Source organism: Coloeus monedula (assembly GCF_965178545.1).
Source record: "Coloeus monedula genome assembly, chromosome: 7".
NCBI classification, from domain to species: domain Eukaryota; kingdom Metazoa; phylum Chordata; class Aves; order Passeriformes; family Corvidae; genus Coloeus; species Coloeus monedula.
This window is the reverse complement of record NC_138787.1, coordinates 1,791,120-1,810,976: the sequence shown is the minus strand read 5'-3', so window position 1 is coordinate 1,810,976 and position 19,857 is coordinate 1,791,120. Positions and strand designations below refer to the sequence as shown.

At 47.8% G+C, this 19,857-nt stretch overlaps 1 protein-coding gene across 5 annotated transcripts in view; it reads right to left on the bottom strand.

Annotated features, from left to right (window-relative positions):
* Positions 1-2,931: 2,931 nt before the first annotated feature.
* The window catches only part of AGAP1 (ArfGAP with GTPase domain, ankyrin repeat and PH domain 1), a 306,992-nt gene continuing 290,066 nt past the window's right edge, over positions 2,932-19,857 (bottom strand). For all 5 annotated transcript variants that reach the window (XM_082285201.1, XM_082285204.1, XM_082285202.1 and 2 more), the window contains 2 exons: positions 5,307-5,562; positions 2,932-4,836 (listed from right to left, as the gene is read on the bottom strand). In XM_082285201.1, the coding sequence (XP_082141327.1) occupies positions 4,633-4,836; positions 5,307-5,562 (460 nt within the window). In that variant the 3' untranslated portion in view covers positions 2,932-4,632. The remainder of the gene's footprint in view (positions 4,837-5,306; positions 5,563-19,857) is intronic.

The window sequence follows — 19,857 nt, the reverse complement described above, 5'->3', positions numbered from 1 at the left end:
CAATATTTACTTTAAAAACTGGCCCATGCTAAACAACAAAGCAAAACCGACAAATATCCTAAACCAACAAAATCACCCATCTACAGCTTCGGATGTTTTGCTCTATGACCTCTACTATTTTTTTTCTCAAACAGGAGATTATCTTCCAATAAAACCATTCCAGCCAACCTTCTTTTTTGGTAGCTTAGAACTCAAAACTCATCGCAGAACCTCTTCATCTGGGGTAGTTCAGTGTTTCTGTTCTACCTTGAAAAGAACTTTGCTCCAGAGCGTTTTTTATCTTTTTCCCGTGATGCAGCAAACACAAGAAGGTCCAAAACCGAGTTTTCTACGCCATAAATGTTACCCACAAACCATCAAGAATGGAAGGCGTGCAACTGAGGATCCAGGCCCAACAGGCAGAGATCCCACCCTAAGGATCGGTGTAGCAGCCTCTGGAGGGGGAAGGAAGATGCCTGGCGATGAGACAAGGATGGGGAAGTTGTCTCCTCTCCAGCCAAGCTGCCCCAGGTTTGGTCCCCAACGCTCTCCTCCTTTCCCTCGAGTCCCCCCCGCGGGCAACAACCACTTAACCAAACACGAAACGACCATTTCATCAACAATAAACCCCAAAAACCATCCCTGTTAAGGTGCAAAGGCGGCTCCCCGAGACGTTTGGGAAGGGGGACCCCCTTGGGGACCCCCTTGTGAAATCTGTGCTTGTCTCCACTACCACTACTTTATTCTAGAAACTACAAATTACTTCATTTCTCCCGATCTCCATACAAATATAAAAGCTGAAGCTATTCCAACCCCTAATATAATCTAATTATTCTACATTACAGTGCCGGGGAGATCACTTCCAAGCCCGGATCTGCATTCCCACCTCGACTCCTCTCCCTACATGACTCGGCCTCCTCTGGCCCAGGGAAATCTCCAAGTGCAGCTAAAGCTTCTTTTTATTTTTGCACTAACACACATAATTTAAGGGAAGGGGGACAAGACAGCGAATTAAAACAATATCAATGTTTACATGGTTATTTTACACTGCACCCAATTGCTTCAAAATCCTCTCCACCTTCCAGGAGCTCGCCCGGCTTTCTGAGCAGCACCAAGGTTCTCCGGGCTTTCTTTTTTTTTTTTCCTCTTCTGCTCCTTTTTTACCACCAAAGTTGGAAATCTGGTAATGGGAGCCCTTGGCCAAATCTCTGCATTGGCAGGACCCTGACTTTTCCCAAGCTTGGGTCTTTTTTCTCCATGAAGAGCAAGGAGAAGCGAAGCCTCCCCGGCAAAGTCCAGGTTCAGGTGTGACACATCCGACTGAATTCCACAGCAATTAGCCAAAGACAGGAGGAAATACTCGCTTCTGGTGTTTTAGTCATGGATAAAGTGCAGAGGAAGGGGGATTTCAAGGTATCTGGGATGAGGGGAAGGGTTAAGAGGGGGATGCAAAGACAACCATTGCCACAGATTCTGTTTCCAGAGGAAACAGCTGCTGGGTTTCTGCTGGGATTTCTTGTGGACTGGGTCACAGTTAGGGACTGTTTTGTTGCCAGCACGCCCGAAGGGTGTGAATGGCCTGGCGAGAGGGTTCCAAAAAAGCAACAGAGAGGGGCTAAACGTGAAACAAGGAGCGGGAGAGGGGTGGGAGAACGGAGCGAAAGCAACGGGAACGACGATTCCTGCCAGGAGACATTGCCGGATTCTGCACCTGGATGGCTCCAAGAGCAGCCTCTGCAAAGTGCAAACACATCCCCTGAAGGGCACGTGGAGCTCTCAAAGCCAAGCCCCACCAGGATCCAGCCAAGGAGAGCTTCCTCCATCCCTGCCTTGGTGGGAGGGGTTTCCCCCCTCTCTTGCACCGTGCAAGGAGGGGACGGATCCTGCAATTCCTGTATTACGCTGGAATTTCCTCTCCTGAAATCTGCCTGGCTGCCCTTGTTGCTCCAACATCACCCTCAGCCTTGTGAGAGGAAGGTGGCCCAAAGAGAGCCTTAAATGATGCACAGAAAATAATCTCAACTGGGGGGGAAAAAACCCCAGCTCTGAAACGGAACGTGCACTGAGAACTCTGCCCGCCGTGGGTTTGAAACACTGGACTTGGATTTTGGGATACAAACGCCCTGGATGCTCCTGGGGGGGGAACAGCAGGCAGCTCTAGCACCTCTGGGATTGCCATCCCTGAACCCCTGCTGTGTCAAAGCTCGTGAGCACCAGCACACAGTGGGTTTCACAGCATCCCCCTGCAGCTGCACGTCAAGCTGGGCTGTCCCGACCTTGAGGGACCACCTGGAAGTACCAAAGAATCAGGGAGCTGTGTGGGAATGGTGGAGAAACGGCAGCTGAAACACACACCTCTTCTGAATTAAAAAAAAAAAAAATTAAAACTATTTTGAAGTATCCCAGTAGGAAGGGAATCAGCTGTGCCTGGTGCAGTCAGCCCAGGCTGGCTGGAGAAAGATTCCCTTCCCCCAAATACTCAAAAGGTCTAGATAACAACAAAGTACAAAAGGACACCACCACCAAAGAGGAAAAGCTGGTCAATATTCCTGTGCTTCCACCTTGAGGCTCGTTTTTCTGCCACAATTTTACCTCAAATCCGTAATTTTTTCTTTTTTTTTGGTTTTCCTTAGGATAACCACAGCACATTTTTTCCTTTGCATTTTGTCCCCATTGAGTTTATTTAGCAACTGCTCCTCCCGTTTGTGTGCTGAATGAAACCCAGAGCCCCAAGGAAGAGCAGAGGCTTGGGAAATACCCAGCAGCAGGTAGATTTGCAAATTACTGTGCTGTGTGCACCTCGCTGCCTTCACATAATTGCTCCTTTGCCATCGAATTTGGTTGAGTTTCCAGCTTTCTCTGTGATAAACCCTCCCCCCATCCCCACACTGCCATATGCCGTGTAAAGGTAAATAAGGTAAAGCTCACTTTTCTGCCTGCCAAAACCTCGCTTCCCCACGCCAGAATCCTGCTAGTGGGAAGCAGGAGAAGCTGGGATGTGCCTGGTAAGACCAAAACAATCCAATCAAGTATTCAAACTCGGAATTCAAATGAACTGTCCAGGCTCCTTGCACAAGCCATTTTTCTTGCCGAAAGCAGCCGGGCTGGGAACGGTGCCCTGCCCGCCGTGGTGAAGGCTATCAATTCTGAACTTAATCAAATCTGATCTTCCCCCAGCCAGAATGGGGCTTTTTGTCTTGGCCTGTGAAAGCTTCCTGACTTCTGGAGTAAAATATATTTACAGTGCTGAGAAACAGCCTCTTTTCTCCTTTCTAAAAGATCTCACGCACTGTTTTTTCCCCTTCCCTGTGCCCTGATCTCCTTCTGATATGTTGTTCCACCCAGGCTTTGGGAAGAAGAGTTCACTGCTGGGAACATTATCAATGTACAATGATCTGTAACCCACAGATCCTAACTAGTTGCACATTATTCAGTTCACATCCATTACAGTTTATAAATTAACAGAGATGTCATTTTCTGTACAAAAAAAAAAAAAATCAATGTATATTTACGGTCTTTTTTTTTATTCAAATAGATTTTAAATACATAGAATCTAGAGACACAATACAAAAATCTGTATAAGTTAGGCAATGCATCACAGGAGTGACCAAAAACTCAACACAATTTACCTTGGCAAAATGACAGACCCTATTTCTGCTGGCTGAAAACAACATAAAAAAAAAAAAAAATTAGCCTTTAATGCGTTTATTAATTTCACCAAACGTACTTGAAATGTTGTTTTCCGTAGCAGTATTCATTATTCCTTTTTGTGTTTCAGGCTTACTCTTATTTATTTTTTCCATTTTGTTTTTACACCAAGGAGACTGCAGTCAAATAACACTCAGCAACTCATTTCCTCTCTTTGGACTGAAAAATTAAACAGATACTAAATTATGACAGTGAATTTAGAAAGGAGGGCTCCAAGGGCTCGAAAGAACATGTCTGAGATAATATGATGCTTCTAAGAATATTGCAATCACATCCAAGCAATCACCGAAGCGTGCCATGTAACTACCTCCTCAGCTAATATGCTTTTTTCTCCGTGATGACTAATCATGTTCTATTAAACAGCAGTAATGCTGGAAGAACTCAACTATACAAGTGTAATGAAGCCAGTATTCTCCCCGGACAGATTAGCTACAACTGATTTGACACATACCATCATAGGAGCTTCAAACCTGACAAACTCTGTGCTTGCTTCTGATTTATGCCGTCAAGCTCTTCAGGAGAAGAGAATGGAAATCCAGGCGTCGCCGCGTTCGGTAGAGGTGAAATGTTCTGATGTGCTTCACTGTCAGCTAGGGAAAGTCACCGGCTCTCCTTCCTTCTCCTGCGGCTCGCCTCTCCCCCCGCCCGTCCCTCCGCGCTCCGGGGGTGCCGCGTGTCCCCTCCGTGTGTCCCCTCCGTGTCCGGCGCGGCCCCCGCGCCCTCCCGGCCCGGCGGCGGGCACTGAAACAACGGCCTGCTCGGCAGCCCCCCGCGCTCCTCCTCGTCCCCTCGCGCTCTCCAGATTCCGGGTGGGACTCGGGGATGTACCGAAGGGAAAAGGGAGAAGGAGAGTTACCAGACTCACAGAGCGGAGCTGTGATGGGGATGGAGGAATGTGAGGCTGCGGATGTGACTCGGGTCAGCGACTACGCGAGCGAGCTCCCCTCAGATGATGGTGGGCATCCTCCCGCCGCTGTTGTTGCGGTTGTTGTTCTTCCTGGACAGGTTGGGGGTGGCCATGAGGGCGAAGCGCTCGTCGGGGCAGCCGTACTGCAGCAGGACGTCGATGCATTCCTGGCTGGAAGCCTGGCGGGCGTAGGCCAGCGCCGTGTTGCCGTGGGCGTCGCGCGCCATCACGTCCACGCCGTACTGCGGGGGAAGAAGAAGGGCGCTGTTGGAAGCTGGGGTGTTAAAATAGAGGCAGTGGGTTCGGGATGGAGGGGGTTGGATTTAAGGGAGGATGGGGACAGAGAGAAGAAGAAGGAGAGGGCAGGAGACCAGCCTGACAACACGAGCATGGCAGCGCTGAGCCACGTACGGCAGAAATGTTTCTCGAGGGAGGGAGTCTCACGTGTGGGACAAAATCTGCCTCAGTGGTAGTCCAAGCTAAGGGAACGTCTCCTTCCTCATTTCCTACGCTCTCCTTCACTTTCCATCAAGCAGAGAGGCAGAAACATGCTTTTCTACCACGATGCCACCTTTTGAGAGCGCGCACTGAGGAACACCCAGCCTCAGGACATCGTCCTCGTGAAGCTCTCCAGGAGCAGGTCGGGGATGTCCTGCTGAGGGATGCAGCCCTGCCCCCCCAGCCAAGCCCTCTCCTGGCACCAGGTGCTTACCCAGATGAGGAGCTGCACCAGCACCACGTTCCCTTTCCGGCAGGCCAGGTGCAGGGCGGTGCGCCCGTCCCCGTCCCCGCAGGTCTCGTTCACCTCCTCCCGCGTGCCGTGGGCCAGGAGCAGGATCACCGTCCGCAAGTCCTCCTCGGCTGTGGCCCTCAGGAGATGCTGGCCCAGAGAGAGCTCCAGGCACTGCAGCGGGGCGAGGAAGAGCTTCTGCTCGTACTTTGCGCGTATCCAGAGCTCTTTTTCTTCCCTAGGGAAGCCAGAGGGGACAGGTCACTCTCACCTGGCGTCACAGCCAACAAGGAGATTATTTCCCCTCTTCCAAATTTATGTCAAGAAAGCCCTCACAGGAACAGTTCACCCAAACCTTAGGAGCAGTTCACCCAAACCTTGTATTTTTAGCAAGTATTTGTGTTGCCCACCTTGCTGCTCCTGAGCCAAGGCTCGAGGTCCTCCTTGGTGCGTGCTGTGCCCACGGGGTTGTAGGATCACAACAGCCAGGAGGCCTTAAAAAACCCCAGGCCAGCAAGAGGTCAGTGCAAGAGCCCTCACTGCCACAAAGACCAAAGACACACCAGGCAGCCAGGTTCCACCTTAAGGCTGGAAAATGCACTGCAAAAAAATGCACCCAATTTCTGTATCCCAGACCAGAAGTAACCAAACAGGGGTGCTTTGTCCCCCTCCACGCTGGGTAATGTTCCCAAAGGCGTAGGGATGGTTCCTCTGTTTTTCCAAAACGCAAACCAATGCTTTGAAGCACCTTTTCCTCCCGATGTATCAAAGAACCGTCAGAAGCTTTCTGGTGCTATCAGGTTACAGCAGAACAAGGACTACAAACAAGGCCCTCCACTCGCCATTTAAAAAATTACCATACAATTACATGATCTGAGAGCACCAGCCCCAGACAAAGTCCCATTTAGAGGTCCCTCAGGTAATCTGCTCAGCCTGTGAAAGCCACATACATCACCTGAGCCAGGCAACTGGGTGCAGGTGACAGATTCTCTCCTCCGGAGTACAAAAGGCCGAGCCCTGTTTACGCCTTTCAGCCGTGTTTACACTGCTCCCAGTAATCTAGTGTCAGGTTAGCCCTAATCTGTTTTTAAATACTTATGTAAACATCTCCTTCCCCCAGCAAATCTGGATTAGTTTTGCATCATTTCCTGGGACATGTGGAGTGACCTTGCTTTGACCTGCCTGGATGCTTTCAGGCACAGCTTCCCAAAGCAGGCACAGCTTCCCTGCCCCGGCCACAGTTTACCCCACAAACAGGGCCAGGGCTTTTCTTCAGAGCAAAAGTGCAAACAGAAAATTAACACAGAGAGTGCTTCTTGTACCCCAAACCTCTGAATGACTCCTGCAAGCTAAAAGGCACACCAAAAAACCCCCTCCACAACCCATCTGGGCAGTTGCAAATTAACCTTTGATGGCAGGATCTGATAAAGGGAGTATCGCTGCAGGTATTCCAGATGGAGAGGAGGAAGAAAAGGAGTTCTGTTATCAGAATCTTTAATTCATAGTTTTTCTAATTATTATCTTTTTAAGGTAAAAAGCCAAACTAGAACCAGTGCCATGGAAGGGATAAAGTAACACACAATTACCTACAATAAAATGGGCATTCTTGCAATAGTTCCACTTCCAGTACCCATCTAGATTATCTTCAAGGATATTTAGCAAAGATCTCACATGATTTTTAAACACACAGCGAGGTATTGAGAGTATAACCAACACATCCATCGCATGTTTAAAACGTGCCAGACTGGAAAATGAAGTGATTCAACCTGTGCTGCTCACCCACAGTAACACACACCAGGGCTCTGGGGATTTGTTTTCCGCATGTCCACACATCCTAAAGGCAAAATATTCCTCAGATATGCCAGTAATTTTTTTTTTTTTACCTTAGTCAAGGGCCTGCAAATGAATCCCCCTCTCCCCCAGACCATCCTCTGAGTGAGAGAAACTTTTGCCTCCTATCAGAGCACTGGTTGCTGTGATTCCTGTGGCTCAAAGAAGTCCCTTTCTATTTAGGAAAAAAGCTGTTTGACACAAGTTTCCCATTTCCAATCACCATTCAGCCTAAACTGTAACAGCAATGCTAAATACAGACAATAGCTGCTTAGTTCAGGCAGAGGCTTTCAGAGCTTGAGGCTGCTGGTTCACAAATCCACCAGCATGAATTTCACGTTTGCCATGCGTCGCGTGGGCAATCCTGATGCTCCTGGAAGGATGCAAGAAAGAAAGAGGGATGGGGATGTCCCACTCCTGCTCAGGTTTATCCTACTGCCTCAACAGGCTGGGGGAAGAACAGGAAACTCTCTAAACGTCAATGTCACAGGAAGGGGAATGTGCTGCCTCAGTGCTGGGCACCAAATGACTTCACTCACTAAGGTCCAGTTCCTCCACCTTTGGAGTCACATTGAGGGTTGTGGTGAAACTATAAATCAAACTAAAAGTGTTTCAGAGGCCTCAAACATTTGGGGCAGCACGTCACTGACATCAGTATTGAGCGAGATTTAGGTCTTTTTCAACAGTACAAACTGGGCATAAAGAAAGATTTGGGTTTTAGGGCAGAAAACAGAACCTCATCAGAGGTAGGAGGAAAAGCACACTGGGCTACACCTCATGGACAGCCACAACACACAGGGACTGCCTTTCAATGAGCATCTAGAAAGCCAATGCCCACAAACACCCTCCCTACATCTCTGGCACAAACCATTTAATTTGGACGGGAAGTCCTGGGGACTTTCCTGGGAGACAGCTGCAGCTCCGCCGCTCGCATTCATCTCAGAGGCCCTGACAACAAGACATAAATACTGCAATTGTTGCTCTGATGCCCCAATTTCACTTCTGGGATCCACAGCTTGTCTTGGTTGAGGTTTCATTTCCCCCAAGGAAGGCCAGTCCAAGAGCAGAGTTGTCAGCAGTAGATCACTTAACCTCATTGCAGTTCCCCGGAGGACCACTGCTCACATCCCCTGTTAGTTAATGAGCTAAAAAATGAATTATTGGAGCGGTCAGCAATAAGCAGGAAGAGGAGGCACAGTGTTTCATTTCAGCCAGCACCGACATACCTTTAAATAAATCAACTGAACAAGAGTACAAGGAAGTGTGAGGAAGAGCAACTCATCAGGAGAAAGACACTGAACCAGTCCCTAAAATAAAGGCTGGTAAATATTTTCCTCTTTTCCTCCCTTAATTGTAATCCTGGCAATTCTAAATGATCCTCTCCATACCAGACACTTCCAGCTGTAGCTGTCAAAGCCAAACCAAGACTCTTTCAGTGAACTTTCAACAGTGGAAGTCTCAAGACCAAATTAAAGCAAGATCTTCCTGTGCTCAGATGGTCCCAATGACACCAAACACTGGAGAAGGTCTGAGCTGCCTCTTCCTCATATGCACTAAAATCAACAGATTACAAGCTCCTAAATAAACTTAGAGAAAGGAACAACAGAGCTCTAAGGTCAGACTTTGAGCCTTTTCTCTCTTAAATATCTGCATTCAAACCCTGATTTGTATGTGCTGGTACAGACTCCCAACCTCACTGGTTACACAAGGGGCAAATCCAGCAGAGGATCACTGCAAAACACTCTGCAGAACCAGGAATGAGTCACTGATCTTGTCCAAAAAGTGCCACCAAGCTCTCTGCTCTTGCAGGAGCCTCCATCACTGGTGAAGCCCAAGAACACACAGTGGTGTAAGGAAATCCCTGCTGCAGCAGCAATACTGTACATAGGTAAAAGGTTATTAGAAACAGATGAAAATTTCAGTTCTCGGTTTATTTTGATCTAATTAGGTGCTTGCTTCTCAAGATAATGTCCAATTATTTAAATTACTCTGCCAGCCACATCACATCATTATTATGTGGAAACATAAATACTGGGCACTGGAAGGGGGGGAGGGTAAGCAGGGAGCATCAGAGAAGAGAAAAAGCAGATTTGCTTCGAGCACAGCCTCGCTCCAGGAGTTGCACTGCGTTCCCCAGCTCTGGGTTTGCACTGGAGATGCTCCTTGAGGAGCCCACACCCTACACAGCTCAGCCCCATCGTGTGGTGCATTGGGTTTTCCACCCTACAAATCCCATCAGAAGCCTCATCCTGTTGGCATCCACTCTCCATCCCGACTCCTCCTCGCTCCCGTTCACCTCTGCCTTCACCTCCACTTGTCCCTCACACATATTTGGGGGAGTGACATCAGGAGGCAAACACGAAGAGGATGTGCAGGGTGGGGAAAAAAACGTCGTGTTCATACAGTGACCCAGAACTGCCTTGAGTAGGCAACAGCACGTGGCTGGAGAGCCTGGGAACTCGCCATCAGAATTCCACAGCTCCAGAGCAAGAGCAGCCTTGCTCTCACCAAAGCATGACTAAAAGGATGACTAAAATGTCGTGTCGCTCGCTCATTATCAGAGTTACTCACCACTTGTTAAAAGGCTGGATCACATTCTGAAGGTTGAATTAGAAAGACAGTGGACAGCAGGTATTTACCATGGCACAGCACTGATTTCCCACCACCAGAAATACCGAGCAGGCTTCTCACAGGCATTTTGAAGTGAAGTTTTATTCTCCACACCTCTGACAACACTGAAAAGCTCCTGAGCTTTTTTTATCTTTTCTTCTCTCTTGCTAAAGGAACTAATTCTGTAAGAGAGGAGGCCTCTCAGTGGTGTCTCCATGGTCGCTGTGCAGGTGCTGTGCCCGTGTGTTGCCATTTCTGGTTGCTCACTGAAGTACAACCCTTTAACGCCGTGGTAACCTGGCCAGCTCAGCAAGAGCTCTGCCAAATTTCCTCTCCTGTTGGCCAGCTGACAAGGTTAATGTGTCTCGTCCAAGAAAATGAAGTAAATCTAACCCACTGCACCTCCCAAACTCCTGGAAGAGCCCCAGGATGTGTCATTAGCTTCGTGGTCCAGCATGCAAGGAGCACACATCACCTAATGACCGGTGCTGGGCAGCTGGATGTGCCGGGGCTTCCCGATTAAACAACCCCCTCTGTGATGATCCCAATAAATGGCACTGCTTTGGATAGAGCTGGTGATGCAGTGCTGGGATGAGTAAAAGGAAAATATTGGGAAGGGGGGGCGGGGATTAAAACGTTGGGGAAAGGTTCACGATGCTTTTAATTGCAACAGCGAAAAGGGGGGAGAAGAAGAGAGGGAGAGAAGAAAGGGGCTAGCAGCAAGGAATTTCCAAAGTGCCTTCCTGCCCCGAGCAAAGCAGGAACTGGGAGGAGAGGCATGGAAGAGGAGCTGGGAACAATATGCTGAGAAAACACAGGGGCTTCCTCTCTCTCTGCAGGAGAAGACCCCTCTGCTGCATTGCAAAGGCAGCGCTGAGCAGCTGAGCGGCTCCGCGCCCGCATGCCTGCTCCGCCCGGCCGCGTTGCTAAGGGGGAAGGCACAAGCCCACCGGGAATAGCCAGGTCCCTGGCAAACAAGAGGGCTCCAGACAGCAAACAAAGACCGATGGGTATTTATTCCTTAATTACAGAAAGCTTTGAAGAAACAGGCCCACTGTAAATCCCGCCTGCCGAGGGAACGGACCGCGATTTATGCGCGCCGGGGCAAAGAGGAAATAAATATCTCGCTGGCTCCTGATCAATATTATGAGTGTTTTGCCAACCTACAGGGTGTTTTATGAGCTGTAAGGACAGAAAGGGATCATTAATAATTAAATAAAGTCAACCTATTAAGCTTATTACTTCTTACAAGTTAAACACCCCTGACGGACCAAGGGCAGCCCCACAGGAAAGCTGCGGATCAGCCAGGCCGCATCTTGCCTTGGACTCTGGTCCAGGGCTGTCTCCAGTGAGCAGTGTGGTAACCCAGCCTGGAAATGATTTAGTTACTGTCTGATGGGCAACTTATCTGCCTGAGGGCTGTGTCCAAGCCACTCTTCAAACTCTTGCCCGGGAGACGGAGAATTCACTGCTGCTAAACCATGCCAAATATTCAGGTTATTCTCCTACTCTCAGTCCTTTTCAACCAAACCAAACCAAACCAAACCAAACGGCACAAATTCCTGGAAGTGTTCGAGGCCAGGCTCTGAGCAACCTGGTCTAGTGGAAGGTGTCCCTGCCCATGGCAGGTGGTTGGAAGGAGATGGTCCTCACGGTCCTTTCCAACCCACACCATTCCAGGAGTCTGTGAAATTAAGGCGGTTTCCCAGCGGCAGCACCTTGCACTGCCAGGGACTCGTTTCCTGAAGCCCCCAGCTCTGGACCGTCTCCACCATTAGCTCTCCTATTCCATTTTCCAGTTTTCCTTTCATAGCTGTGTGTTTCAGGGGGAAAAAAAAAAAGCCCTGCTGTGCATGAGGGACACAGATCACTCATTTGTGCAGAGCTCCATGTGCTTCTCAAATTAATCACGTCTTGCATGACACCAACCTGTACCATTGTTATTCGGATTCGGTGGAGCTTCTCCACCTTTTTCCCTCTCTCCTGACAGCATTCCCCTACACAGGGCTCCAAAAGAGCTGCTATTTCTGCATTTGGAGGTTACCCCTCCGTGGAGCAACCAGCACCTCTCCTTTAAGTGTTAGTACATCCGCAGGATTTATCACTGCCCGACATTAACGACCAGCCCGGCCGAGACATCAAGGTTTAGTGACTTCAGGCTTTTCAGATAAATACCCTGCAATTGTGGGCTCTGATTTATCACAGAAAATTGCAGCCAACTTCTGTTTTCATTGCACGACACTCCATCTAATAATTTTTTAAGGTTTACTCGATAAAATATAGCACACCTGAGGTTTACTCCACGTAAAGTTAAGCAAAAACCGTGTGACATACAACAGCAGGGGATACCATGGGTACTAAGATAAGGCTTATTAAGTTGAGAATAAAGATCCTAAGGGTGACAACTCTAAGCCCTGCAAGCTGGGTAAGTCTTTTCTCAATAAAAATCCCAGTTTTGAATTTGTTCCGTACAACTGTGTGAAATGGAAACAGTCCCTAGAGATTTAACAAAAAAGCTTGAAGAATGCCACACGCTGCTCTTTTCCTCTAACCCCAAAAGCCCCAGAATTTTTTGAAACAGCATTGTCAGAGATATTTCAGAGGGAAGAAGGAACCCCAAGGATGTAGAATGCACCACTGCCCTGAGGAGACCACAAAGACAATCAGAGGGCTGGAGCACCTCTGCTATGAGGAAAGTACGACAGGATTGGGAATGCTCAGCCTGGAGAAGAGAAGGCCTAGGGGAGAGACCCAGTTGTGGCCTTTCAGTACCTGAAGGGAGTCAACAAAAAAAATGGGAAGAGCTATTTACAAGGGTCTGGAGTGCCAGGACAAGGGGGAGTGGGTTTAAACTGCCAGAGGGCAGGGTTAGATGGGATACTGGGAAGAAATTCCTCCCTGTGAGGGGGTGAGGCTCTGGCACAGGGTGCCCAGAGAAGCTGTGGCTGCCCCTGGATCCCTGGAAGTGTCCAAGGCCAGGCTGGACAGGGTTGGGATAGTGGGAGATGTCCCTGCCCATGGCAGGGGGTGAGACTGGATGAGCTTTAAGATCTTTTCCATTCCAAACCATTCTGTGATTCTGTGATTTTAAACACATAGCTCAGTGAAAATAATTTAAAAAGCACCATGAAGAGTGGAGGAAGATGGATTTTCTGCTAAGGTTTGTAAGGAGAGACTTCATGAGAGTCTGGAATGCAAAAGCCATGAACAACAAACAGCTCCCTTGCACCCACCCTCTGCTAACCAACAGGAAAGCTCCTGAGTTCAGGATCTGATTCCTTTTACGTGCTGGAACATCAGTATCTAGGTAAACATCCAAGCAAAATTTAACCCCAAACATATCACTGTGCTGAGCACCAGAAAGAAAAGGCTGATAAATGAGTTATCGCTGCGTGGTTCTAGACACACAAGTGAACTGCTTCCAATTCTTGGGTGGTCAACCTCACCCCACAAATATTACCTAAAAAAAGCCAGAAGATACAACAATTGCATGGAAATGCTAAAACCAAGGAGTATATTTGCTTCTTGCCTGTTTTCAAGAATAAATATATATATATATGCAGGGAACAGTAATTGGAAACATGTACCTAATGCATTTCATACTTGTGTGTAACCATACTTAACCCAATGTCTTTAAGTGTACAAATCGTTGTGCCAGGACCTAAACACAGACTGGAAATTTCAATTTGCCATTTGATATACACTCACCCAGCTTAGAAGATCCCAGTAATTCCCAACTTGTTAACACAAGGTAGAGCTCAGGAAATCTTTGTTTTTTCTTTAAAAGGAGGGGGAGGAAATATGAAAATTCCCTTCTCAAAGGTGGCGGAGGGGAGGGGGAGCGACGCACAAATATTGCAACGCCTAAATCTCAATAATCTGTGCCAGGAGCTCGGTGGCTGAGAGAGGTGGCCCATCCCTGAGGGATGTGGTGTGGAGCAGGGCTAACTGCCCATCAGGGATACTGGAACAGTCGCTGATGTGAGCTGCTGTGGAACAGATCCCACTGCAAACACACGAGGGGAGAGAAACGGAGCCTTCCTGCTGCTTGCCCTGCTGGAAAGTGGAGGAGCAGCACAACTTTGAGTGCCTTATAAATAATGAGTGTGTGTGGGGGGGAACCCAACCCCCTCCGATGGGGCTGGCAAACTTCCAGAGTAGAACGAGATCTCAAGTGAGAGCTTGCTTGAGGCTTCCATCATTGAATCAATAAGGTGGGAAAAGGCCTCGGAGATCATCAAGTGCAGCTGATGCAAAATGGAAAAAACATGTTGTGGGCTCCAAGAGAGCCCAATCTTTACCTGAGGATCAAAAACTGGAAGAGGACGGTCTAATTGCAACGCCCCAAAAAGACCTTCAGAAATGTTTCTTGATCCTTTATTAACAGTAGCTCCTACAGTTTGGTTTGCAAGGAAAAACAAAAGTCCTTTCAGGGGGCTTTAATTGTATCTTAATTCCAGTAGAAGCAGTGAAGATGATGCTCTTTGGAGTATTTGGGGAAAAAGCACCCTCCAACCATTACACTGAATTTATGTAAGACATAAAAGAGAAAATACAAGTAATAAACGTTGTATTTGAGCACAGACTCTGAAGAAAAACACATTTGGAGCAGCAAGAAAATAAAACCAACTGCTTGCTCTGCACGAGTCAGCAGTGGGAGGCAGGCGAGTTTGCAGGGCAAGGTCCAAGGGCTGGGAAGCAGCTGGACCATCCCCGTGGACAGCATCTCTGGGATCCACCTTCTAAAGATGCTGTAGGGACCTCTCTGCTGTCCAACTCTTCCCAAGTGACTTGGAGCTCTCCTTTCTGCTCCCCTCACCTTCTGATGTCTCCTCCTTTGCAATTCAAGTATCACAGAATCCTACAGTTTGGAAAAGACCTCCAAGACCAAGTCCAACCTTCAGCCAAACACCATCGTGCCCAAGGCACTAAGTACCATGCCCACTCATTCCACGAACACTTCCAGGGATGGTGACTCCTCCACCTCCCTGGGCAGCCCCTTCTAATGCTTAAGCACTCTTTCAGTAAAGGAATTTCCCTAATATCTGACCTGAACCATCTCACTGATGCCAAGGACTCTGAAGGAATTGCTGATGTCACTGGACTCTTCCATTAGCCTCATTTATTAATGGCTATTTTTATTTAGGAAAAACGACATCTTTTTTTGGCAAGTTAGACCTCCCAAAGTATTCCTTCTGTTCAGCAAGTGATGGGACTTCCCTCCACCTCTGTTTCAGTGGGCTGCAGGTGTTTGATGCCCTTCTCAAACCATAAATCATAATTAGTTTAAAAAAGACTGTTGGTAGACCTGCTTCTGGAAAAGCAAAGTGGATGAAGAATTTCCTTAGAGTAAAAAAGAGATGAAGACTTGAGAATCCTCAGTAGTTAACACCCAGAGAAACCCACGAGGTTCCTTTGCCTAAAAACTGAAATCTCAAAGCTATTTTTTTTTTTTTTTGGTTTGTTTGTGTGTTTCCAGCAATGGGATGTGCAACACTGGGGTTGCCCAAATGTGCCCCAAAATGGTGAGATTAGAGATGGATGTGGCTTTCAGAAGACATGGAAGTGCTCAGGTCCTGCTGAGGCTCTCCCAATGGTGCACCTCTGCCTGTTAAACACTTCCAAAGCTTTAAGCTTTTATGATTTACAAGCCGTAAGGTGGATGTTTGTCAGTGGGAAACCCACAGAAAACCTGACAGCAAAGAAAATCCACACTGGGGACACCTGCCAAAAGTGACAGCAAGTTCCACTTCCAGAGCAACTCAGAGAGAGCTGTGCAGGGATTTAAAAGCTGAATTAAAGCCAGAATTGAGGAATTAAAGCCCCTTGCCCAAGTGTTCTTGGTGCCTAAGTGCTCTCTCTCTCTCTCTCTCTCCCAGCTACTTCCCTACAAATCCCTCTTCAGGCCACATTTGGAAATTATTTAAAAAAGATAAAATATCCCTAATCTGTTACCAATTAGAAGGAACATGTGAATATTATTTTCTAATTTGTGACTCAATCTTGAAAGCGAACTCACTGAAATAATTACACTGCCTCCTGAATATTCCTATTGTGCTCCTGAAAAAAAAAAAAAAAGAACAGTGGGTATGTCCTCTCCTGCCTGAGATGCCCTGGGGCTGAATGTATCAATAAGAACCATCAAAGCCCTGGACGTGGGCTGCCAAAAAACTGTAATTTCTGCTCCCTGGCAGCTGCAGCCCAGGGGTTGCCAAAGGGATTCGTTGCCTCCTAATGGCCTTTGTGCAACTTGGGTTTGTGGTGAGGAGGGACGAGCCAAGGAGGCCCAAGGTGAGCGGCAAACACAAGGTGCCCAAGGTATCCCACTGGCACAAGTGACCCCTTCCAGCTGGACGAGCTCTAAGCCAGGATTTATGAGAGCAGCAAGGGAGACTTCTTTGTAAAACCCAGACGCAGCACGACTTGAGTGAGTAACTCCTGAAAATTGGTAATTTCCTGGTGGTTAGCAGGAGAAGGCCCACCAATGGGGAAGCAGAGGCTGCTAATAAATTTATAGTGCGTTATATGCCAATTAGACCCCCTCAGCCCTTCAAGAGGCAGCACACCAATCAGGTCATCATTCCACAAATGTACTCTTTAGGGCTGAGCTCATCACAAATCAATCCTGCATTTCAAGTGCAATTTTCATTAGTGTTGCCCGGGACTGCACTGGTGAAACAATGCAGGCAGGTATTTTCCTTCTCCCCTCCAAGCACCCTTCCCTGATGCCCTGTGCACAGCTATTTGCTCCTCCTCGTGCACAGCCACGTCTCGACTTCACATGGTAAATAATCATTTTGAATACCACATTAATCCTGCATCGGACCAGATTTATTACACGCGTCACACGCGGGAGTTTTGCCGTCACTCGCAAGCCAGCCGTGAACCCCGTGCTTAAATTACATCCTTGCACCTGACCATGCACCATGCAAGGCTCTGTCAATACCAGGAGTCAGCAGCTCCCTCAGCTTCCCACCCTGTGACATCCACAAGTGCCAAGACACCCGACGCCGCTCGTTTGGGAATTCAGAAAAAGGGAAAAATACAGCAACAGCTACTCTGTACGGTTTAGCATCTGCTTTAAACCTCTGGTCACAGCTTAACTCACAGCTTTTAGTCTGTGCAAGCAACATTGCATTTTGGATGCTCTTCTTTGCTTCATTTTTTGCTGAACGAGGCCAGAAACAGCCCTTAATAACACCTATGGCAGCACGGAGATGCCTCCTGGTCAGGAACACAGGGCAACCTGAGCCACCAGGGATGCATTTTCCAGGTACAGACCTTGGAAAAGCACACCCAGAAACCTGTCAGAGAACATCCTGAGCTGGAAGGGATCATCAGTCCAACCCCTGGCTCTGCACAGACACCCCAACAATCCCACCCTGGGCATCCCTGAGAGCGTTGTCCAAACGTTCCTTGAGCTCTGGCAGCCTTGGGGTCGTGACCAACCCAACCTGACCCAACCCTAGGTGGGGTTACAAATCTAACATCCATGTTAGGTGGACTTAAGGAACAGGGACCTCTCAATGCCAAGAATTCCCAAAGCAACCTTCACTTCCCTGCTTCCCAGCCAGGTAAGCTCCTTTCGAGCCACCATGGGACCAAATTTTACTTCCTAAACTGCCCCTGCCCCCACTGCTTTTAAATTTTATGGAGTCTCTTCACAAAAAAAACACAACTTAGGAAGAGCAGTGCCTGATGCCTCAAGCCTTGGGCTGTCACCTGCATCTTATTTCTACTTAACCTCTTAAATAACATTGGAATTCACTTTGTCCCCTGATGGGCGCCGTAATGAGAACCTCCTGTCAATCACGGCTCCATTAGCCGGGACAGACTTTCACTTCCTGAAACAATTTATTGGATTCCCAGAAGCGAATGGGCCTTGCTCCTTTTGAGCTGGGCTTTTTTGGGGAGCTATTCAGCGAGAGCGGGTGTCCCTTCTGTCCCTGCTGAGCGGGGCATTGTTCCCCCCGTTGGCTCATGGAAACGGCTTCCTGAGCTGACCCACCTCTCCTTGTCCCGGCCAGGCCGAGTGTTTGCCAAAAACTTCTTTGGGCTGCTCAGTTCACCGGCGCAACACAAAACCCACCAGCTGTTTCCAGCCACTGGGGCAGGGGGAGAAGCCAATCCTGCTGTTAACCCCTTCCCAACAAAACCCTGGAGAGCTGGAGCCCGTCATCCCTGGGGCAGAGGAGCGCGACTCCACAGTAGCTCCCTCTTCCTTAGGAAAGCAGGATCTGCTCTCATTTAGCATGAAACTAAAGGCAATTTTGTTTTCCTCTTCCTCTCTCTTGGTTACAACTCAAATTGCAGCTCAAAGAAAAAAATCTTACTAATAGAGGCTAAAACCACTTTGGTTGGAACATTATCTCGAGAGGAGAATTTTCATTTCCCCGAGTGTGTGCAGTCCTTACGAGGTTCATTTGCAATAAGTCTCTCTGTTTTGATAAGATAATAAAATGCATTTTATTTAAAAATATCTCCATTTCTGCCCCCCCCTCCCAGCAAAGGAATTTAAATGGTCAGTTAATCTTTCTGCTTCAGAAACAACCCACTGAGTAAATAAGAGGGCTCAAGATTATATAAACCAACATTTTTTCCTATTCCAACACTGGTCTCGAAGACTGAACTACAAATGTACCTGGGCATTGGCTGTGTGCCTTTTTAGTATAAATCAGTTTAACTTTTAGCCTGGGAAAGGGGGAAAAAAAAAATAAGGAAACAAGATGATGGTTATCTCCAGCCTTCTGTGATTCTCGAGTCCATAGTAAATGGGGGGACTCGTTAGTGCCATAGTGATCCAATCAGGATGAAATTATGCAGTCATGTAAGAAATAATATCTATTAGGCTAATTTAATCAACGAATATTTTACAGATGAATAAGAATGCAGAATCCAATTATTTCAAACATTTGGACTGTCAGCCGCTGTGTTTTCGAAGCGGTGGAAGAGGAGAAAAGGAAGGTTTAAGGATCCTTTTAAGACGAGGGTGGCTGGGCTGTGTTTGTGGCAGAAGAGCTTAAAACAGCAGAAAAACTGACAACCACAATCAGCACCTTGTGTGGCTCTGAGGGCTGGAGCTGGGCTGGCTCCTGGGGCACCTTCCCCTGGCATATTGGTGTGGACAGCTTGATCTGCTCTTTGCGCTGGCTGATGATGACTGTCTCCAGTCCTGGTGATTTCCCCTCGCCAGTCACCCTTTCAAAGGAAGGCTGATGCTCTGATGACAATTTGTTACTGGGAAGGGAAGATGTGCCCCTGGGTTGGTGCACAGCACAGCTCCACGGATGACACGTGGCATTTGTTCCTCTTGGAAAACCAAGAGATTGCTTTATGGCACCATGCAAAGAGCAATGGGACACACAGAACTACTACCAGAGGGGGAAATCAGGTTAAAACACAACTTGACTCAAAAAGGAGGGGACAAAACTGGGGGCTGTGAGTACACAAACCATGAGAGGATCATGAAGCCTGCCAGAAAACCATCATTCCCCCACCAAGGAGACTTCAGGATTGGCTCCTTGCTGTAGAATAAAGGCACAAGAAATCCCACATCCACTGCCTCTCTGTGGAGAATTTTCTCCCCAGTCCACTGGAGTTGCTGATTCATAAAGAAACAAGAGCAGCCACCCTCTGCATTTTGAGTAACAGAATGGTTTGGGTTGAGAGAGACCTTCAAGACCATCTCATTCCAACCCCTCTGCCATGGGATGTCCTTCCACTATCCCAGGTTGCTCAGAGCCTTGTGGAACATCTCACACACACGTCCAGCTAATCCCATTGACTATCAGAGCAGTTATTTCAAGACCTGAAGATGGCAAAGGTGCACGTTCTGCTCAAGTCTACAGCACAAAAGTGACATTTTTTCTCCTCTCTCATCGTTACTAGAAGTTACTTGCTTGTACAGAGAAAAACAAGACTACAAGAAAGGGATGAATACTTTAACCATGTGGAATATCTTCCACAAAGAGCTGAATGAGCTTCACAAGGAAGCTTAAACTTAAAAAATTCAATGCAATCTCTGGGCTTCAGCCTTTTTTTTGACTATTTGAGTGGTATCAGGAAGAACAGAGCAAAGCTGGTGCCTGCTGCA